Source organism: Talpa occidentalis, unplaced genomic scaffold (assembly GCF_014898055.3).
Source record: "Talpa occidentalis isolate TD23 unplaced genomic scaffold, MPIMG_talOcc4v2.1 talOcc4.6, whole genome shotgun sequence".
In the NCBI taxonomy this organism is placed as follows: Eukaryota; Metazoa; Chordata; class Mammalia; order Eulipotyphla; family Talpidae; genus Talpa; species Talpa occidentalis.
This window is the reverse complement of record NW_023604972.1, coordinates 107062930-107086379: the sequence shown is the minus strand read 5'-3', so window position 1 is coordinate 107086379 and position 23450 is coordinate 107062930. Positions and strand designations below refer to the sequence as shown.

General features: G+C 39.6%; 1 protein-coding gene across 2 annotated transcripts in view; it reads left to right on the top strand.

Moving 5' to 3' along the window:
- The window catches only part of ERAP1 (endoplasmic reticulum aminopeptidase 1), a 48663-nt gene that overhangs the window by 13879 nt on the left and 11334 nt on the right, over window positions 1-23450 (top strand). For both annotated transcript variants that reach the window (XM_037529778.2, XM_054688254.1), the window contains exons 5-14: window positions 2050-2170; window positions 2903-3057; window positions 3354-3467; window positions 5001-5132; window positions 6806-6937; window positions 7068-7139; window positions 8716-8870; window positions 20340-20419; window positions 20932-21115; window positions 22437-22593. In XM_037529778.2, coding sequence (XP_037385675.1) covers window positions 2050-2170; window positions 2903-3057; window positions 3354-3467; window positions 5001-5132; window positions 6806-6937; window positions 7068-7139; window positions 8716-8870; window positions 20340-20419; window positions 20932-21115; window positions 22437-22593 — 1302 coding nt within the window. The remainder of the gene's footprint in view (window positions 1-2049; window positions 2171-2902; window positions 3058-3353; window positions 3468-5000; window positions 5133-6805; window positions 6938-7067; window positions 7140-8715; window positions 8871-20339; window positions 20420-20931; window positions 21116-22436; window positions 22594-23450) is intronic.

Below are 23450 nucleotides of genomic sequence, written 5' to 3'. Positions count from 1 at the left end.
AAGGTCATACCTGAGATTTGGTAGGGAGCATACTAATTTCAGCAATGAAGCTCTATCGGCAGAAACACTCAATTTTTATATCCTTTATAAATGATTCTTTTTATGTCTCTTCCTGTGATACTGAGATTTATAAATAAAGGAGATATTGGGTTCTCAGAAAAGTCATGACTTTTTCCTGTTTTTTGAAGCAAAAATGCATCATCACTTTTCCAACAGGCCAATATATTTGGTCTTCATCCTGATTCTGGGACAGAGAACTCGTAAAACCCTAGGACTTTATTTTAATTTTATTAAATTTATCTTCTTACATCATTGCTCATTTTTGTACGATATTTGATTTCTCCTGTCAGTTGTCATCCCCAGTTCTCCCTCCACTACAGCACCTGTGTCCTCCCCAGTTTCACCACCCCCCTTCTCTGCTTGTGTCTTGCAAATAAAACCCTAGGCATTTTCTAAGTGCAGAGAACCTTAAAGGTGTCTCTTGTTATGTTAATGAGGTGACTTTGGTAGTCTGGAGAGGGGACTAATTGCCAGGGAACCAAGCAGGTGATTGGAGAATTGCACCTTTCAGTGCCTCACTGACCTCCAGCTGGAGTTGAGTTCAATCACCAGATGCTAATGATTTTATCAACCCGATGATTTTATCAACCCCGTCTGTGTAATGTAGACACCATAAAAACCCCAAAGGGCAGGTGGGTTTGGAGAGTTTGCAAGTTGGAGGTGCTGGAAGAGTAGCCATCTGGAGGGGGAGAGTGTGGATGTCCCCAGCTTGGCCCCATATCTTGCCCCATGCATCTCTTCCATCTGGCAGCTCCCAAGTTAAATCCTTTTATAATAAATTGGTAATCTGGTAAGTAAAATGAGTTCTGTATGCTAGGCTAACATTCATTTGATGAAGGATGGGGTTGTTGGCATCTCAGTCAGAAACCTAGGATAAACTGGACTTGAGGTTTGCCTCTGAAAAGGGAGTGTGAGTAGCCTTGTAGGACTGAAATACAATCTGTATTATCTAGAAGGGCAGTTAGTGTCAGAATTAAATTGACTTGAAGGACACTCATCTGATGTCAGAATTACTTGGTGATTGGGGAAACCCCCTCTCTCCCCACATCCACATTGATTTTGTGTTCCAGACATACAGGTATCTTTAGTCCCCTATTTCTTCAAAAATTTTAAGCATACGTATAATATGTTCTGTGTCTAGTAATTGTCATATCAGAATCCTTGTATATCTGGTTCTGAGGTTATTGCTTCTGCCGGCTCTTGCTCACGGTATCTTATTCCTTTGTGCGTATTGTGGTTTATGTCTTTGAATTTCTGTCACCTAAATTGAAGGTGGATTGTTACAGAGATAATTCGTTTGCTCCTGTCAGGTGGCTGGGAGCAGTTACCAGTCCATGTTAAGCTACTGGCTTATTTATCCTAAGTCCAGCAGCTAAACATGGTAAAGGTTAGGCTACAGCTACAATTTCCCCTAGTAAACCCCCTTCTTCTGTGAAGAGTACCAAGGTCTGAATAAGACATTTCCCCCTTGCATTCCTTGAAGAAGGGGGTGGCTGTTTCTCATTTTCCCTGACCATAAAGGCATGATCTTTTAGAGTTCAATTTTATGCAGGGGCTATCTCCTGGTGGACAGACCCCATGGTCAGGCTCTGGATTTTTGTCTCCTAGCCTCTGAATATCAAAGCTCAAGCCTGTCTGTGCTGTGATAGTGTTTCAGGACAAAAGCTTACTGCAGTGCTTGTCTGATTTCTCAAGGTCTCACTCTCTCTTCCGTTTTGGCCTCTAAGTCACCTTACTTTTTCACTATTTCATGTGAACATTTAAAGACATTTTTATATATGTTGTATTTGTAGTTGTGGTCAGAAGGTGAATTGATCATGAAGAATGAATACAGAATTAAGGAAAGAACAAGAACATCCAGTTGTCTTGAATTTTGGCAACCATATCCCATAATATGAAGTTGCTAATGGTATAATGTTAGTCTTCCATCTAGTTGTGGAGTGAAGCTTTGATAGCATTGGAGTAACATTCTTGTATCTTTCCCTTCAGGTTTCCATTTATGCTGTGCCAGAAAAGATAAATCAGGCAGATTATGCACTGGATGCTGCAGTGACTCTTCTTGAATTTTATGAGGATTATTTCAGCATTCCATATCCATTACCCAAACAAGGTAGAGATTTCTACAGCTATTCCAAACTATAGCCCTTAATGGCCCCAGCCATAGACTATATCCTCCTAATTGGCATCCCCATGGTTGTCCCAGCAGCGCCTCAAAGTTATTAAAAACCTGGGTAGTTGTGAGCCAAGGGGCTGATCTTTCTGACCCCTGTGTATACAGTGATCCTCTAATGATAATAAAAGTGGATCTGGGTACAGTTTCCTGGGGCATTTGGCATGGGGATAATTCTGATTTAAAAGGCAAACCTAACTGTACTAGTGGGTAGTCAGCAAAGGGCATAGGCAGGCTGCATTTTTTCATTATTGACACATACTGGGTAGGAACATTTAAGGCACACAATGTATGTTTGAATGAATAAATTTACATAACATTAGAAGAATCTGCATTTTCTTTATCACATGAGTTTTTAAAATGACTGTTGTCAGTTAAATAGGAGTTTGGGGTATCGGAAGTAGTGGATTTTTGAGCCATTTGTTAACATTCCGTCCCCAGACTCATTGTCAGAACCTTAGAAATGGGAGTCAGGAAGCCTGAATACCAAGTTGATTATCACACAGCACCCAAGTGAGCAACTTTTTCTCTATTGTGAAAGGTTGTCTAGAGTTTGATTCTGTACGGGAAGCTAAGCTTTTCTTTTGATACTTACACCTGCTCATTCTGAAAGTGTGTTTGGATGAGGTGTTATTTAGAGATTGGTAATGTTTTTACTGCTTTCTTCCAAAGATCTTGCTGCTATTCCTGACTTCCAGGCTGGTGCTATGGAAAACTGGGGACTGACAACATATCGGGAATCTGCTTTATTGTTTGATGCTGAAAAGTCTTCTGCCTCCAGTAAGCTTGGCATCACCATGACGGTATCCCATGAACTTGCTCACCAGGTAGACAGTCCCAAATGTGTGTCTTTAAAAATATCATGTGACTAGGTCTGTGTTGCTTTTATGGGACATATGTGGCTACTCTTAAATTGTGTGAATTGTATTGATTCATTTGTTTTGTCTTTTTCCCGTAAGAAAAATTATTGAACCATATTTTATAACTTATGTCAGGTTTTTCTTTAACATTCATATGCTGACATTGTACATATAATTTGTATTTCTTAGTGCCTTATGTTTATGGCTATATATTCTGTTATTCAAGGAAAATGTGAATAATTTGAGAAATACTTTTCTTCCAGTGGTTTGGGAACCTGGTCACTATGGAATGGTGGAATGATCTTTGGCTAAATGAGGGTTTTGCCAAGTTTATGGAATATGTGTCTCTACTCGTGACTCATCCAGAACTGAAAGTTGTAAGACATGTTTATTTGCCTTTACACTTGAGATAATTTGTTCTGTTTAGTGTCACTGGGAAACATTTACTAAACTTTGATTTTATAAATCTTAGGTTAATAATTTCCTTGTCTCTCCTGCCTCCCTGTGACTATGCAGGTGTTTCTTTTCACCTTTGCAGGCTCTTCCCTTTGCAAAGAAGCAGCAGCTGCCCTTTCTCCCTGATTGTGTCTCTGTTAGCATCTACTTCTTTCCCTTTCCTAGTAATCCGATCTTTTTAAAATAGGGGGAAAAATCCTTGTAACTTTAGATATAAATCATGTTTTTAAAATGCAAATGAAATCCAAACATATATCACAAAGACATTTCCAGATTGGATTGTGAAACTGTGTCCCTTAATAACAAAAAGTAATGACAACATTTTCTTCATTTCCCAGCTCACTGAAGATAGGTACAGATTGCTATTTTTTTTTTTTTAAAAAGATTTATTTAGGCATACAGGAACTGGGGTGCAGGCCAAAGGTGGGGGGGGGGGTGAGAGGATTTACGAGAGACAGAGTAGGGAATAGAACAGGCAGACTGACTGAAATACACTGCTGAGGGGAGCAGCAGGCCAGTCAGGAGAGGTCTGCTGCGCCATGTGGGTTAGCTCCCTGGCCGGGGATCAAACTCCTGTCACAGTGGCTGACGATAGCTTGATAGCACTGTGTCTTTAATCCCTGTGCCACCAGGGAGGCCCACAGATTGCTATTATTTTAAGAGGACCCTTGCTGTTAAATCAAATGAATTATGCTTAGGTAACTGCACATTTGATTGTGTATGAAGCTAAACTCAAATGGGCCACAAATTTAATGTTTGAGAACCTGTTTTATTTTCATGTATTTAATTTGTGAAAATCACATATAGTAAAATTAAAAAAAACAGTACCTTATGTATACAATCCTTTGCCCTACTATAATAACTTTCATTTAACATAAATCATTTTCTTCTTCTGTACACATAGTTTACACATTGTTGTACTAATATACATGTTATACTACAGAGAATCACAAATATTATCCTAGGTGCCACGTAATCTTTAACAATAAGAATTATTACTCTTACTCTATTGGATAATATGTTTTAATTGGGTTACGTTGGAATTTGTTCTTTTTTTTTTTTTAAATTAGGTTTTGAAGCTAAACTTCTTTGCTTTAAAATATGGAAGGTGATAATTGGAAATGTTGAAATTACTAGTTATATTTATACTAATGCATAATTTTGTGCATTTATGTATCTTGATCATTTTCTCTTGGTAATTTGCATAGCTATGTTTTAAGTTAATATGAAATTTTCTTTAAATTGATAAGTTTTTAAGATCAGCAAAATCTGGAATTTTTACCCAAATCATTGTTTTTGAAGGATGTTCTTTAGAAAATAGTAATTCTGTAAATATTAAATAGGCTTTACCAGAAGGGTGAAGGATAAACCTGTTGCACCAGATCAAACTTTTTTCCTTTGATCTTTTCCATCTAAATGTAACTCATAGGTGATTTTCTTTTTTGTCTCAATAGGAAGATTATTTTTTGGGCAAATGTTTTAGTGCCATGGAGGTAGATGCATTAAATTCCTCACACCCTGTGTCCATACCAGTGGAGACTCCTGCTCAGATTCGGGAGATTTTTGATGAAGTTTCTTATGAAAAGGTAAAATGGACTCTATAGCTACAGTTTGGACACTAAACTTATTACTGAGTGGAGGTTATAGGTGGGGGTGTGGGGTGACTTTCTCTTCTTTATGGCCAGTGAATCAAATGCCTTCTGTTCTGACCTGTGCTGAGTGGAGTTAACTCTTTTAGACTTACCTTGCAATTGGGCTTATAATCCAGTTCTTCATTTACTTTCATAAATTGAACATCCATGGTCAACAGAAGCTCTGCCTTCTGTTTATTTAACAAATAACTGTTCATCGTACATCAACTCTGAACCAGCCAAAAATTCTGCCCTTGTGTAGCTGACCTTTCAGTGCCTTATAAAATATGGTTTGTAGTATTGAACTGCGAAGTATTATCCTGCACAATGTGTTTAGTTTATTTATTTATTTAATTTATTTATACAAACACTGGGGTACAGTCAGAAGCGCGGGAGGGTGAGAGAATTCACCAGAGCCAGAGCGGGGAGCAGAGCAGGCAGAAGGACCGAAGCACACTGCTGAGGGGAGCAGCGGGCGGCAGGAGAGGTCTGCGTGCCATGTGGGACCCTCCTCCGGTGGCCGGGGAGCAGCCGGGGATCGAACCGGTGCTGCAGAGGCTGCGGGCAGCTTCGCAACCCAGTGCTCAATGGCTGCGCCACCGGGGAGGCCCCTGCACAAAGTGTTTAATTAGAGAATTGGGGATTGTTGCCAACTTTTAATCCTTGGGAGATTTTATATAATAATCCAGAATCCTGCCTTCTCTTACCAGCCCTGTGTTTCTCTATGTAGTGTCGTGACTTCCTGATGAGAGCAAGTTTCTGTTTTTCCACTACCCCTTCCATCACCAACCATTTCTATTTTCTTCTCACTGAGCATTTATTTACCTTTGCACTTGACTGCTCTATTTGTAGTCAGTAGCATTGTCATTTACCTTTGCACTTAACTGTAGTCATTAGCATATGTCATTTACCTTTGTACTTGACTTTTATTTGTAGTCAGTAGCACAGTGTTTCTTGCCTGCATCTTTCTATTAAAAGTGCAAGGAATAAAAAGGATAAAAGCATTTTCTTACCCTCATTTATGTAACCTGTCCATCATAGGAGGCATTTGAGCTTGTGGCCCATAATCTACAGTAATGGGAGTGGAGGGGAAATAGCTCTTCATAGGCACACAGACAATCTAGAAAATCTCCAGCTTTCCTTCTCACTGTGAATCTTGTCCTCTCGAGTCCTCAGGTCTTGAGGCTGCCTAGTTTGCACCATTCCTTACCAGCTACTCACTTTTGTTACACCTCTTGTACCTGTCATTCCCAGTACTGCCCCAGAGTGGCAGTGGGGGAAGGCCCACATGGTGGTTGAAGATCAATGTTTAATCGGTGCCATTATCTATTCAGCTGTCCACTGTGGGAGCTGGCAGGTGATGCTAACTTGCTCCTTGGGGAGACTTGACAACTGAGATAATAACTGTCGCCAGTGGAGGATTAAGAGTCCATGTTCCACCTCCTTTCCAGGTGAATCCAGATTTAACCCACTTGTACTAATTAACTCATTGATCCCCCAACCTCAAAATCTTACTTTGCATGTATTTGCATTTGAAAGAATTCTTTCAAAATAATATAAGACAGTAGATTAGATTGCAACAAAAGTATAGATAGCTATAGAGTCAATTATTCATATTATTTTTTCAGGGAGCTTGTATTCTGAATATGCTAAGGGATTATCTCAGTGCTGATGCATTTAAAAGTGGCATTGTGCAGTATCTCCAGAAGTACAGCTATAAAAACACAAAAAATGAGGACCTGTGGAATAGCATGGCGAGTGTGAGTATGTTTTGTGTATCTCTACATTTGATATTTTCAAGTTTTTAATTTTTTTTTCGTATCATAGCCCTCTGGGAAGAATCATGAATGTTTTCTATGGAAACTAGTGATGTGTTTATTATCCGTTTAGATTTGCCCTTCAGATGGCACACAAGGGATGGAAGGCTTTTGCTCTAGAGGTCAACACTCATCTTCAACCTCAGTAAGTGTTTACAACTGTACGTGTTAGCGCTCGCTCTTTACTCCATATTCTTTGAGGAAAGCTCTTTGCCAAACTTCCTGACATCCTTGGTAATATCGCCCTTCCTCTAGATAAGAAAGCCTTAGACTGATCATCATCTTTCACAATTTTACTTCATTATCTACACAGGGAGTTGCGTAGCTTTCTTTGGTAACAGTCTGCAGTGATACTAATTTCTTCTGCTTCACTCTCTGTAAAGTAGTGAATTTATGACATGTTTCTGTGTAGATTAGGGGTGTATCAGTCAAGATGTATCAGTCATTTCCATAACTGTATTTGTTATTTTTTTTTTAAGATTTACTTTATGCGTATAAGAACTGGGGTGTAAGCCAGAATAACAGAGGGTGTGGGTGGATAGTGAGAGGATTCACCAGAGACAGAGTGGGGAGCAGAACAGGCAGATCTGCTGAAATACACTGCTTAAGGGAGCAGCAGGTGAAACAGGAGAGGTCTGCTGCGCCATGTGGATTATCTCCCTGGCCAGGGATAGAATTTGTGCTGCAACGGCTGCTGATAGCTTGATAGCACTGAGACTTAAGCCCTGCACCACCAGGAGGCCCTCCCCCCCCCCCCGCACCCCCACCTGCTTTTTTTTTTTTAACAATGAAGAAACAGGCCCAATGCAACAAGGGTTCTTGAGCAGTTACTATGTGTCGGGCATGTGCTCAGCCCTGATAAGGTACTAGTGTATCATCTTTACTCTTCACACTAAATTTAAGAGGGAGGTACTGTTATCCCCATCTTTCCAGCTGGGAATATGAAATTAAAAGGCATATGGTTAGTAAATTATAGGGCAGGGATTTGAATTTAGCATTTCTCAGGTTTTTAACTGCTAAGAAACATAGAATTCACAGTATCTGAGTCACAGAACAGTCTGATTCCCTTTATCTGAACTTGTGAGTCTGGTTATTTTATTTTATTACCAGAATTTTATTCACCATGTTTTTATTTTCTTGCCTTTATTAATTTTTTTCTTTTTTGGAAATGACTTGATTCACTGGTTTCTAGAATGTCCTATAGCATATTTTCCCTTTTATTCTTGCTTCAATATTTAAAAAAATATTTTAAAAGATTATATGCTCTTGCATTCACCACTCTTTGACTTTGGGCTGTCTCTGTAAAAGCACTCCCCTTCGCCATACATTCTTCTCTTCCTTGCTTGTCTGACAGCCAGCATAGCGAGGCATGTATTGAAAACTAGCCACTGTCTCCCTCATTCATTCATTAACATGCTTGCTTTGTGCCTGCTGCCAAGCCTGAGGTATGTCAAACAAAACCAGATATTGTACCTGCTCTCAAGATATGTACGTGCAGAGGAGGAGAATGAAGAGTCAGTATTCAGTGCTCTGATGGGGGGGTGATGACAGGAAGTGGGGGAGGAAGGAGCAGGACTGGGGGCCAGAGGGGCAGATGAGAAAGAGCTTCACCGAGGAGGTTGTCAATCAGTAGCAGCTCTGTGAATCCAAGCTGGAGTTCTGCCTTTTCTTAGAGCATGGTCTAAGTGGGTCATATCTCTGCTTTTTTGTGTATAAACCAGCACTGGCGACAGGAAGGCGTTGATGTGAAAACCATGATGAACACCTGGACACTGCAGAAAGGCTTTCCCCTGATAACCATCACCATGAGAGGAAAGAATGTTCATATGAAGCAAGAGCACTACATGAAAGGGGCTGACGACGCATCAGAAACTGGGTAATGTTCTTAAGAGAAACGAATTTTGTTGCTGCTGTAACATCTGACTTGCAGGATAAAACTTTCTTTTTTTTTTTTTTTTTTTTTTTTAAAGATTTATTTATTTATTTATACAAGCACTGGGTACAGTCAGAAGTGCAGGAGGGTGAGAGAATTCACCAGAGCGGGGAACAGAACAGGCAGACTGATGAAATACACTGCTGAGGGGAGCAGCGGGCATGGCAGGAGAGGTCTATCCCTCGCCAGTGGCCAGGGATTGAACCGGTGCTGCAGAGGCTGCGGGCAGCTTCGCAGCCCAGCGCTCAACCGCTGCGCCACCAGGAGAGGCCCGCAGGATAAAACTTTCTTACAATGAACCTGGGAAGTTCGCTGATGTCCATCGAGGGACTTGCCATGTCCAGCCAGGCAGCTCTTCACCCAGACCGCCACACTGACTGAAAACAGGAACTAATTTCTCACACCTGCCACTCTACGTTCATTTGTTTATGGAAGTGAGATCTTGAATAAGTAAAAACATGAAGAATGAATTACACTTCCCTCGCCCCATGTCCTGAACTCTCTGCTTAAACATAAATGATGGTTAATGCCTTTCAGCAAAATATGGGGAAATGGTATTAAAACAGAGCTGTTACAGTCTCTCGTGTTAGCTAGAAAGAATTCTAGCCGAAAGTGTTCTATACTCTGGTTTTAAAAGTTTGATAGGTGTAGATGTAAATTTCAGAAGTGAAGCCATGTGGATGAACACTCTAGTTTTCAGTGGCAACAAGATTTAATTCATACTAAGCAAGCAAAGCTTCTGAGCATTTAGCACTCACTGGGTCCCACCGACTAACCAGGCACACTTTAGCCTTTGATTTTTTTTTTTCCTGTTAAATATTCTTTTTCTCACAAAACATTGTAAAAGCAATAGCATCAGCTTTGGAAAATTAACCCAAAATAGATATTTTAAATCCTTTCTGTGGAAAAACACAAGATTAAATGTGACAATAAATGAGCTCACAGCAAGTCATACTTATAATTATAGTATTGAATCCTTCTATTGATCATGACACAAATTAACCATTTGTAGGTGTTGCTACAGGAGCATAAAAAAATCTTTTAAATAATGCCCCTACCTTTATCACTAAAATATTTCAATAGAATTTATGTATCCTATGAAGTTGACTTACATACCACCATCTTCTCAAAAGATGACTGACATTATTGTCATAACATTGGTGTGCCACACTGTATATGACTCAGAGGTATAGAATCACACCTCTTCTGATGCAGATCATGACACCACACCCACCACCAAGGCCCCCATAGTCCTGCACCATAGTCTGTGAGGCTCCTTCCATACTTTGCTCTCCCCACTGTCCTTCCCCATCTGGTAGCCTCAGTTCTACACTTGTGCTCTAGAATTTGTTATTGGTATGGTTTTATCTTTTGTATTCTCTATAATTCTACATATGAGTGAAACCATCTTTCTTCTGACTTCTTTCCCTTAGCATTATCCCCTCCAGCTTCGTCCATGTTGATTCAATTGGCAAATTTCATCTTTTTTTGTTTTTGTTTTTCACATCTTAATCCACTGATCTGTTCCTGGGCACTTGAGTTGTTCCATAACTTGGCTGTTGTAAACAGCCAGTGAACATAGGCATGCATGTATCCCTTTGAAATAGTGTTTTTGCCTTCTTCAGGTAGATTCTTAGGAATGGGATTGTCTGGTAGAGCTGTTCTAATATTTTGAGAACTCTCCTTGCTGTTTTTATGAGGGCCATATCACTCTAGATTCTTACCAACAGTGCACAAAAACTCCTTTTATTCTACGCCTTTGCCAACACTTTGTTGTTTCTATTCTTTTTGATGTGGGCCATTCTCACAGGTGTGAGATATGGTATCTTCTTGTGATTTTGATTTGCATTTCTCCGATAAGTGATGATGAGCATTTGTTCATGTGCCGTGGCCATCTGAGGAAGTGTCTATGTAGCTCTTCAGCCCATTATTTTCTTTATTTAATTGTATGTATTTCTTTATTTAATTTACAGATCTTAGATATCAGCCCCTTGTCAGATGTACCATATATAAGTATTTTTTCTCATTCAGTAGGGTGTATTTGTTTTAAGGATCATTTCTTTCTCTTTGTTGAAACTGTCCTACTTTTCTCATTTCTCTTGTTGGAGATGATTCTACAAAGACCTCACTGAAACCAGTGTGGTGCAATTATTTGTCTGTCATCTGAGTTTTATAGTTTCAGGTCTTGCATCCAAGTCTTCAATCCATTTTGAGTTAATTTCTGTGTAAGGTGTGACAGTGGCCTAGTTTTATTCTTTTGCATGTGAATGTCCAGTTTAACCAACACATTTGTTGAATACACTTTCTTTCTCCAATGTATAGTTTTGACTCCGTTGTTATTGATTAACTGTCCATATTATAAGTGTGAGTTTATTTCTGGGTTTTCAGTTTTTTTTTTTTTTTTATTAGATAATAAATTTTATTGTTATATTCCCCATACAATTGCAGCGCCCCCATTCTGACCCCAATCCCTCCCCTCCCGCCCCTGCCCCCCTAAAAGTGTCTCTGGTTCATAGTTTTTTGTTGATTTTGATTTTCACTTTCTTATAGTTATTCATTTTCCTGGTCCCTTATTTAAGTTTTCTAGATTCCTGCTATGAGTGAGACCATCCGGTATTTTTCTTTTTCTTTTTGGCTTATTTCGCTGAGCATGATCCCTTCCAGCGCCATCCATGTTGCTGCAAATTGCATGTGTTTATCTTTTTTGAATGCTGAGTAATATTCCATGGTATATATGTACCACATCTTCTTGATCCAGTCATCTATTTTTGGGCATTTGGGTTGTTTCCAAAGCTTAGCTATTGTAAACAGTGCTGCTATAAACATAGGGGTGCAGGTGTTCTTTGGAATTGATGTTTCTGTGTCCTTTGGGTAAATACCTAGGAGTGGAATTGCTGGATCATATGGAAGCTCTATGTTTAGTAGGTCCAGAAATCTCCACACAGCTTTCCACAGTGGTTGGACCAGTTTGCACTCCCACCAACAGTGCAGAAGAGTTCCTTTTTCTCCACACCCTCGCCAACATTTGTTGTTGCTAGTTTTTTTAATATGTGCCATTCTCACTGGTGTAAGATGGTATCTCATGGTAGTTTTGATTTGCATTTCCCTGATGACAAGTGATGTTGAACATTTTTTCATATGCCTGTTGGCCATTTGCATTTCCTCTTCAGAGAAGTTTCTTTTAAGCTCTTCTGCCCATTTTTTGACTGGATTATTTTCTTTGTTGTTGTTGAGTCTCATCAGCTCTTTGCAGATTTTTGTGATCAGTCCTTTATCATTAGTGTTGTGTGCAAAAATGTTCTCCCAGTTGGTGGGGTTTCTCTTTGTTTTTGTTATTGTCTCTTTTGCTGTGCAGAAGCTCTTTAATTTGATGTAGTCCCAGCTGTTTATCTTCGCCTTCACTATCACTGCTTTGGGTGATGTGTCTGTAAAGATGTCTTTGATGTGCAAATCCCGTAGTGTTTCGCCTATATTTCCTTCTATATATTTTATGGTTTCAGGTCTTATGTCTAATTCTTTAATCCATTTTGAGTTGATTTTTGTGTATGGTGTGAGGTAGTGGTCAAGCTTCATTCTTTTGCATGTAGCGACCCAGTTTTCCCAGCACCATTTATTGAACAAACTTTCTTTGCTCCAATGCATAGTCTTTGCTCCTTTGTCAAAGATTAGTTGACCATAAATCTGTGGGTTTATTTCTGGATTTTCTATTCGATTCCATTGGTCTGTATGTCTGTTCTTGTTCCAATACCATGCAGTTTTGATGATTATGGCTTTGTAGTATAGTTTGAAGTCTGGGAGTGTGATGCCTCCATTCCCTTCTTTTTTTTCAGGAGAGCTTTGGCTATTCGGGGTTTTTTGATTCCATATGAATTTCATCAATAATTGTTCTATTTCTTTGAAGAATGACATTGAAATTTTGATTGGAATAGCATTGAATCTGTATATTGCTTTTGGAAGGATGGCCATTTTAATAATGTTTATTCTTCCAATCCATGAGCAGGGGATATCTCTCCATTTCTTTGTGTCTTCTTCTATTTTTTTAACAGTGTTTATAGTTTTCTTTGTATAGGTCCTTTACCTCTTTTGTTAGATTTATTCCCAAATATTTGATTTTTTTTGTTTCAATAACGAAAGGGATGGTTTTTTTTTGATTTCTTCTTCTTCAGATTTATTGTTTGTGTATAGGAAGGCTACTGACTTTTGCGTGTTGATTTTGTATCCTGCCACTTTACTGAACTGATTGATGAGTTGAATTAGCTTTTCTGTGGAGTTTTTGGGGTTCTCTATGTATAATATCATATCGTCTGCAAATAGTGATAGTTTGACTTCTTCTTTTCCTATTTGGATTCCTTGGATGTCTTTCTCTTGTCTTATTGCCCTGGCTAGGACTTCCAGTATTATATTGAAAAGCAGTGGTGAGAGTGGACATCCTTGTCTTGTTCCAGATCTTAATGGAATTGCTTTCAGCTTTTCACCATTGAGAATGATACTGGCTGTTGGCTTGTCATAGATGGCCTTTATGATGTTAAGGTATGTTCCTTGTATCCCAAGAATTTCAAGGGCTTTTATCATGAATGGGTGTTGCACTTTGTCGAAAGCTTTCTCAGCATCTATTGATATTATCATATGGTTTTTATATTTCTTTTTGTTGATGTGTTGGATAACGTTGATTGATTTTCGGATGTTAAACCATCCTTGTGTCCCTGGAATGAATCCTACTTGGTCGTGGTGAATTATCTTATGGATACATTGTTGGATTCTAATGGCTAAAATTTTATTGAGGATTTTTGCATCAGTGTTCATTAGGGAGATTGGCCTGTAGTTTTCCTTTTTTGTGTTGTCCTTGTTCGGTTTTGGTATTAGTGTAATGTTGGCTTCATAGAACGTGTTTGGTATTGTCCCTTCCTTCTCAATTTTTTGGAAGAGTTTGTGAAGGATAGACACTAATTCGTCTCTGAATGTTTGGTAGAATTCATTTGTAAATCCATCAGGTCCTGGGCTTTTGTTTTTGGGGAGGTTTTTGATTACCATTTCAATTTGCTAATTGTAATTGGTCTGTTTAGGTGTTCTATTTCTTTATCTAGCTTTGGGTGATTGTAGAGTTGTAGGAATTTGTCCATCTCCTCTAGATTGTTAAACTTGTTTCCATATAACTGTTCATAGTAGTTACTGATTATTCTTTTGATTTCTGCTGTGTCCGTTGTGATTTCTCCTCTTTCATTGATGATCCTGTTTATTTGTGCTTTCTCCCTTTTTTCCTTTGTGAGCCTGGCTAGGGGTTTGTCTATTTTATTGATTTTTTCAAAGAACCAGCTCTTGGTTTCATTGATCTTTTGGATTGTTTTTTTAGTTTCAATTTCATTTATTTCTGCCTTGGTTTTTATTATTTCTTTTCTTCTACTGGTTTTGGGTTTTTTTTTGTTGTTCTTTTTCTAGATCTTTGAGCTTCGAGATTAGGTTGTTTCTTTGAGTTCTTTCTTGTTTCTTGATGTGAGCTTCTATTGCTATATATTTTCCTCTTATTACTGCTATTGCTGCATCCCATACATTTAGGATATTGGTGTCCTCCTTGTCGTTCAATTCAAAAAATTTTTTAATTTCTTCTTTCATCTCCTCATTAGTCCAGTGGTCTTCCAGTAGTGTGGTTTTTAATCTCCATGAGGTAGGAAAGTTCCTTGCCTTCTTTTTATGGTTTATTTCTAGTTTGATGCCTTCATGGTCAGAAAAGATGGTTGATATGATTTCAATCTTGGTGTATCTGTTGATGTTTGTCTTGTGCCCCAGTATGTGATCGATCCTGGAGAATGATCCGTGTGCGCTTGAGAAAAATGTGTACTCCGTTTTTTTTGGGTTTAGTGTTCTATAGATGTCTGTTAAGCCCAATTGCTCTAGGTCCTTATTTAGAGCTTTGGTTTCTTATTTTTTGTCTTGTTGATCTATCCATTGTTGATAGTGGTGTGTTGAAGTCTCCCACTACGTATGTGTTTTCTCTGATGTCTGTTTTCAGAGAGGACAACAGTTGTCTGATATATTTTGGTGCTCCTTCGTTTGGTGAGTATATGTTAATGAGTGTTATTTCTTCTTGAAGTATTGTCCCCTTGATCATAATGTAGTGACCATTGGGGTCTCTTTTTATCTTTTTGAGTTTGAAATCTGTTTTATCTGATATAAGTATAGCTGTTCCTGCTTTCTTTTTTGGTCCATTTGCTTGTAGGATTGTTTTCCATCCTTTAACTTTGAGCCTATTTTTATTTTGTAGCTAAATGTGTTTCCTGGAGACAGCAAAAGGTTGGGTTTTGTTTCTTAATCCAGGCTGCAACTCTGTGTCTTTTTATTGAAGAGTTTAGTCCATTTACATTTAGAGTTAATATTGATATGTTAACATCTGTATTTGCCATTGTGTTTGTCTTTCCTTTGATTTTATTTATTTATTCTTTAATAACTTTTTTTTTTTTGGCCTTCTTTCATTGTTATTCGTCCCTCTGAGGTTCTGGCTTTAGGACTCCTTGTAGTATTTTTTGGAGTGGGGGTTTAGTTGCAATGAAATTCCGGAGTTTCTGTTTGTCTGGGAAAGTCCATATTCTTTCTTCAAAGAGGAAGGAGAGCTTTGCGGGATAGAGTATTCTTGGTTGGCATCTGTTTTCTTGGAGTCTGTTGACTATGTCCCTCCACTCTCTCCTTGCCCGTAGTGTTTCTTCGGAGAAGTCTGATGTCAGTCTGATTGGCTTTCCTTTGAATGTTATCTGTTTCTTCCCTCTTGCCAGCTTCATTATTTTTTCCTTGTCCTGGATTCTTGGGAGCTTTACTATTATGTGTCTTGCTGTATTTTTCCTTTCGTCGTGGAAGTTTGGTGTTCTTCTTGCTTCTTGTATATCAATTTTCAGCTCCTCCTTCACATTTGGGAAGTTCTCTTCAATTATCTCTTTGAATATTTTCTCTGTTCCTACTTCTCTCTCCTCTCCTTCTGGTATTCCTATAACTCTTATATTTCCTTTCCTCATGGAGTCAGATAGTTCCCGAAGTCTTTCTTCATTCTTTTTCCTTCGTACTTCTCTTTCCTTTTCTGTTTTGGTTCTTTTTATTTCTGTGTCTTCAAGAGTACTTATTCGTTCTTCCATTTCATCAATTCTGCTTTCATTGCTTTTCCCAGAATTCTTTAGTTCTTCCATTAATTCTTTGATCTCCTGCATTTCTTTTACTTCCCTCTTTAGGGACTCAATTTCATTCTTCTGATCGTTGATTATTTTTCCCTTATCATTGTTTTCCTTTATGACTTCTGTCAGTTTTTTAATCACGGCAATTTTAAATTCTCTTTCTGGAAGGCTCAGAAGTTCTTCCAAGTTACTGTCGTTGCCATCTGGGGGCTGGTTTTCTTTTTGTGGTGTGCTTTTTCTCTGGAGAGTTGCTAGGTTGCGTGTGGTTCTCCTCCTCCCTACTGTCTGTTTTCTAATTTGCCGTATGCGTTGGGACACTGTGTAGTTGGGACTGGCCGGCATCTTGGGTGGGCTTCTCTGCTCCCCCCTGGTTCCTCCAGGAGTCATCTGTCAGTTTCAAGCAGTCTTTACTGGAGAAAGGTCCCTGTTCTAAAATGCCGATGTGGGGACACACTCCCCTGTGCGCCTGGTCTGCCCCGGCGGTGGGTTCCTGCTACCCCTCTGGGCTTGGACTGCAGGCCAGAGGGGTTCTGGCGTGGGCGAACTTCCCCCGCTCACCTCTGGCTCCTGAGGAAGCCTTCTGCAGGTAGTCTTTACTGAAGAAATGTCCCTATTCTATAATGGTGTTGTGGGACACACTCCCTGCGCGTCCGGTCTCAGGCACACTCTTCTGCGCGCTTGGTCTGCCCCGGCTTTGGGTGCTCGCTCTCCCTGTGGGCTCAGACTACTTGTTCGGAAGGGGCCCGGCGTGGGCTAACTCCCCAGCTGGCCACTAGCTGCTTCAGGAGCCTGTGCTGGCTTCAAGTCGCTAGGTGGCGCCAGAGATCTCTCCTGGAGCCCTTGGGGAGCTGATTTTCCACCCAGTGGGACAGGGAGCAGAGCAGGGATGGTAGGGTACACCTCAACGGCTTTGGGGTGCTGTGTCTGCCTTGTGCCCCACCGTCGTGGGGAACCCACGCCCCTAATTTCGTGCCCCGGGTCTCAGTTCCAAAGCCCTCAGTTCCAGGACGCGGGCTGTAGCCCAGATCAGTGGCGCAGGAATGGCGCCTTTTGAATCCCGCTCCCCTGCCTGGGCGCCTGGTTGCTGCTCACTCCGGGAGGGCCTCCGCGCGTCTCCCCGCAAGCCTAGGTCGTCTCCCCGCAAGCCTAGGTCGCAGGCGCGGGGACCTGGGCAGCTGCGATCCGATCCGCGCAATCCGCGCTGCTCCCGCGCAATCCCGCTCCGCGTCTGCTTTTCCAGCGCTCCGCTTTCCGCGCAGGCTTACCGGGCGGCTGGGGCTGTGTGCTGGGGCTGGTCTCCTCCTGGGCGGGGCTCTCTTCAATGGCGCCCGGAGCTCACCTCCGCGGCGGCTCCTGCGGGGGTTCTCCACAGCTCCCGTTCACAGGGTGTGGTGGCTGCAATAGTTCCTTTCCACTCCCAGTCCCGCTTGCTGCGTCCTTTGTTCTTGTTGGCCGTTTTAGTTTGTTGTTTCCTCCTCTCTGCCGGTCGGAGAGTGCCGCCTCTGTGGGCGGGGGAGGGGAGCAGGGTTCTGCGCTTCCCTCCCTTCTGGTCCTCTTTTATGGCCGCTTTCTTCTTCGGGCAGTTTGCTGGAGTCGTCCGTTTATCTTCCGTGTCCGGTTCTCACTGGGACCTGCCGCTTTTCCTCCCTATTAACTTTTTTTAATGGGAGATCTTACTCGCAGCGTCTCCTCGCCGCCATGTTGCTCTGGGTTTTCAGTTCTATTCCATTGGTCTGTGTGTCTGTTTTTATTCCAGTACCTCACTGTTTTGAACTTTGTAGTATAATTTAAAGTCTGGGAGTGTGATAGCACTATTTTTCTTTTTTTCAGCATCGATTTGGCTATTCAAGGCTTTTCTTGTTACATGGGAATTATAGTAATGCTTGTTATATTTCTTTGAAGGGTACCACTGAAACCCTTACAGAGATCCCATTAAATCTGCATGGCTAGGCTAGCCATTTTAACAATTATAATTCTTCCAATCCATGATCAGGGAGTATCTTTCCATTTCCTTTATTTCTCTTAACAATGTCTTAAAGTTTTCATTGTGTAGATTTTCACCTCCTTTACTTATAGGCAGTTCTTTTTGGTGCAGTTGTAAATAGGATTGTTTTCTTGATTTAGTTCTCTTCTAGCTCATTATTTGTATGTAGGAACACTGGTTTTGGTAAATTGATTTTTGTAGCCTTCTACTTTACTGATTTATTATTTCAATTAGTTTTTTTTTTTAGTGGCATCTTTAAGGTTTTCTCTTATCTCATCAAAAATAGTGATAGTACCTCTATCTCAATTTAGATTCCTTTATATCTTTTCTCTTGCCTCATTGCTCTATCTAGGACTCCAATACTATCCTGACTGGTAGTGGTAAAAGTAGACAGCCAAGGAAATTGAAACAGTAATCAAAAAATCCACCCCCAAAACAAAAGCCTAGCACCAGACGGTTTCACTAGTGAGTTCTACCAAACCTTCATAGACAATATCTATCCCTCTCAAACAAACTCTTCCAAAAAACTGAGAAAAGGGGGAATGCTTTCAAACATTTTGTGAGGGCAACATCACACTTATAACAATAGCAAACAAAGATAACACACAACACACACACACAGACCAATATCCCTGATGAACATACATGTAAAAATCCTCAACAAAAAACCTTAGCAAACCAAATTCAACCAAAATCATATATCATGACCAAGTGGGATTTATTCCAGATATCTAAGGATGGTTCAGTATCCAAAAATTGATCAGTGTAATTCACCACATCAGCAAAAGGAATGACAAAGATGTAGAGAAGCATTTGATAAAATTCAATATTCATTTATAATAAAAAATCCTCAAAATGGGAATAGGTGGAACAGAAACCGCAGTATAATAAAGGCCATATATGACAAACCCATAGTTACATTATTTCAGTGGTGAAAAACTGAAAATGCTTCCTCTAAGGTCAGGTACAAAACAAAGGTAATTTAAACCTTTGTTCATCTCAGTAAAGCTGAAATATATAATTGTTTAACATGTTTGTTTTATAGTTTGATAGCACAATAATTTCCTGTTAATGGCTTGAAATTGGCTCCAATCTAAACAACTGCAACAAAAGTAAACTAGTGCCTAGCATTGGGTTGGAGTTAAAAACCTAAATATTTAGGTGACTTCTGGGAATTATTAGACTCATTTCTCTCCTTTGGAAGTTATCATTAGATCCTGGAACCTGTTTGTCAAGTTAATGCTACAGAAAGATCACTAGAAATGAGGTGTTACAACTTAATTGACCCCCTTTGAAAGCTATTTTTAAAAGTTTAGAAGTTATTTCAGACTTATAGAGAAGTTGTAAGATTCCAAAGAATACCCTATATGATTTACATATGTATACCATATATATGTAATTTCTCTAAATCAATATATAATCTATTCTAAAATACAGCCTCTCAATGTAACCTAAGGCAATCATTAAAAAATGTTCTTCTCTCTCTGTGCTGCTATATAGCATTTTTAACTGTTTGAGAGTAAGTTGGAGACACAATGCTCCTTTACCCCCATGTACTTCAATGTAACCTTTCCTCAAATCCTTACATTCACTTAAATAACCAAACTATATTTATCTGAGTTATGAATTATCAAAACCATTATCTATAAACCTTATTCTACTTTTTCCAGTTATCCTTATATCTTTATAACAAATGAGAAAGACATTCTGGTTCATAGTTTAGTGGTCACATCTCCCAATCTCATTTTTTGGAAACTTTTCCTCAGTCTTTTTCTTACCTTGCTATTTTTGAAAAGAACAGGTCATTTATTTTACAGCCTGTTCTTTGACTTGGGTTTTCTGCTACTACTTCATGTTATGCTATACATCATTGGTAGGAATTTGCATTCCACAGTAGTGACATTGTATTTATTTACTTTAGTATATTATATAAGAGGCACATCATGTCGATTTGTGCTATCGCTGCTTGTCACGGTTCTTAGGTATGTCTGATTGGAGCTCAGAGAGGGCCTCACAGGGCCTAAAGTCATGGAGAAGTCTGTCGAGGTCATGTGAACCCAAATTCCTAGCTCCTCTCAAAGATTTCAAGAAGGATCAATCCTACATGGGTCAGTGCCCCCTGAAAATCCGGAAAATAGGCTGATAATGTTTTGACCTCTTGGCTATAGCATCTGTTATCATCATTTCCTAAGCTAGCCAGTCCCTGGTGCATGATAGGTGATTTAAAACTGTTGATAACACAATAAATGAAGAACCCATCTTCCTTTACCTTAGGTACCTGTGGCATGTTCCACTGACATTCATAACCAGCAAATCAGACTCAGTCCAGAGATTTTTGCTGAAGACCAAAACAGGTAATTTATTGTAGAAATTAAGTTTCATTGCTATTTATCTGGTTAAAACAAAAACGATCAGGTCAACCTTTATCATTAGCAAATCTTTGGCTTTCAATATCTAGTGAAGAAGATAGTTTTCAGAGTACAATTCAGTAGCCATATCTTGCCACGTAGAGATTAGAACATTTGAATTATGTAATGTTTAAAAAAATGAAGGATTATTAGTGAAATTTGTCATTGCTTTCTTAGCATTGCAGGGTTATCATGTATATTTGGCCTGAAATGTGGCTGCATTCTTTGTATAAAACCATAAATCTCACAAAATTGGTGACTAAAACTAGTGTTGGCTTTTGTGTATTGGGATCCTGTTTTCTGGTTTCTAAAAGAAATGTGCTCAATATAAAAATCATTTTAGTATTGAAATTGCTCAGTATTATATTTGCCTTAAGTTTTTTGTCCAGTCTTCGGTCAGAAAAGCTTTCCTTAGTCAAGAGAGGAAATGAAGCTATGATTTATTTTATTTGCTCTAGATGTGCTCATCCTCCCAGAAGAGGTGGAATGGATCAAATTTAATGTGGGAATGAATGGCTATTACATTGTGCATTATGAGGATGATGGATGGGATTCTTTGACTGGCCTTTTAAAAGGAACACACACAGCAATCAGCAGTAATGACCGGGCCAGTCTCATTAACAATGCATTTCAGCTTGTCAGGTAATATAAACTGCTCCAAGTCTTGGTTTATTTCTGAAAGCAGCTGTTATTGTTCAAATTCTCTTCTAAAGATGGAAATGATTGATTGCTAATAGGAAGTTGGAGGGTGTTTTCCCTTAAGTTGTTCTACCAACCCAAGGTTGCTTTTAGCCTTATAAATAACCTCCTGTCTGCTGAGTAACTTGAAGGAAGGAATCTTTATTTTAATCTTTATTAACAACTTGGATCAGACTGAGACACAAGTATAGAAAACCAGGAGATCAGCACCTAGGGAAAGTCCTTTGCCTTCTCTCTAAAGCCTTTTTTTCCTGCTATATATAACAGGGTAGGTTTTCCCTGCTGGGTTTTTACCAAACTTGAAGTCTCCTTAGACGACCAGGTGGCTCCGTCTAAGTTGTTTGCGTTACATCCTTCAAATTAATGGAGGGATTTTTCTCCCCCTCTAAGCTGAAATACCTGAACTTTATAGCATCTTTATGGAGTAGGGCTTATAAAATATGGCCCAGTCAGATGATCTTTGTGTGGTTGATAGAGTAAATGCTATCCAATTTTTTTGCCCCATGATAATGGTTAGTAAGGAAATAATCCTCAAGACTAAAACTCTTAACTTCATTATTCAGGCAGAATTGAAATTGTAAGGGGAATCATGCAGGTGGAAGAAATTACTCTATCATTCTCCACATTTCCCATGTTCCTTTGCTCTAAATGGTGAATTATTCCTTCTGGTTCTTTTTACTGGGCTACTCTGGGCCTGCCAGGGGGACTAAAAGCAATGGAGGATGCAGATAGCTATTTCGCCTAATGTAACTATTCCTCTCCTCGTGTTACTTAAATTTTAGAGGGCTTGGCATTTTCTTATATAAGCATGTACACCACTACTGAGGATTTTAACACTAACCCTCAGTGATGGTTTACTGTTATTTCAGCTTCATTTTTAAATGGAGCCAAGGATGTGTGGAGTTTAGGTACTCACACTGTTGATTAAATGGTAGTCTCTGAAGGACCTCTGATCAAAACCCCCATATTATTCTGGAAGTTCATATAATCCAGTGTTTCATTAAGGGACAGATGCTGACATGCTTCCATTTCGCCTTAACTACAAGTGAGCCCTCGCTCTGTTATAGAAAACTTCCTTCACTGTATAAAACATGCCAGATGTTATGTGTGACTGAAAAGATAGTAGCATAACAGTCACTATTTACAAGGGGCATTTATACCTGATTGGCTGTTTTGCTGGGAGATTATTAAAATATCTTTTAAAAGTAAAGCATTGATATTTGTGGATTTTTTCCAACTGCTAAACATCACATCTCTTGACCAGCATTGGAAAGCTATCCATTGAAAAAGCCCTGGATTTAGCCCTGTACTTGAAACATGAAACTGAAATCATGCCTGTGTTCCAAGGGCTAAATGAGCTGATACCTATGTACAAGTTAATGGAGAAAAGAGATATGGATGAAGTGGAAACTCAATTCAAGGTAAAAGCCTGAAATAAACTGAGTAGTGATGTAACTGTGGTTTGCTTTTGGGTTGGTGTAGAAAATAATTCTATTTTATGGTGTGTGTGGATGTGTGTGTGTGTGTATACACACACATATATAAAATGTCTGTGTAATGGTAGAGCTATAAAAGAAAGTAAGATACAAAGTCAGTTTTTGGCTTGATAATGGAGATTTTGGTTTCACTGTGGCATTAAGTCCATAGCAATGTTGGAGTCTACTTAATTTTCATGGATTTGTTATTCCCTTTTTTACAAATCCTCTGTTTCATCTTCTGCATTATGATGGTGGCTATTAAGATTTTCCAGGTCCCTGGAACTTGAAGAAGAGACCACATATTTTTAGTTTTGGCAAAATGTCATGAAATTTCATTGTATAATTTGCTCTAAAACTTAGTGCTATCAACTTTCAGTTTAGTTATTTTTTAAAGATTTATTTATTTATTCATACAAGACCTGGGTTATAGGCCAGAAGTGCAGGGGGTGAGAAGATTCACCAGAGAGAGAGTGGGGAACCGAAAAGGCAGACTGACTGAAAATATACTGCTGAGAGGAGCAGCGGGCGAGACAGGAGAGGTCTGCCATCCCATGTGGGTAGCTCCCTGGCTGGCTGGGGATCGAAATCATGTTGCAGAGGTTGCGGATAGCTTCACAGTGCTATGCTTAACCCCTTGTGCCACCAGGGAGGCCGTCAACTTTTAGTTTAAATGTGGCTGTTCAGGGGCCTCCCTGGTGGCGCAATGGGTAAGGACAGCACTGTGAAGCTATCCACAGCCTCTGCAGTGTGGGTTTGATCTCGGCAGGCCGGGGAGATACCCACATGGCACAGCAGACCTC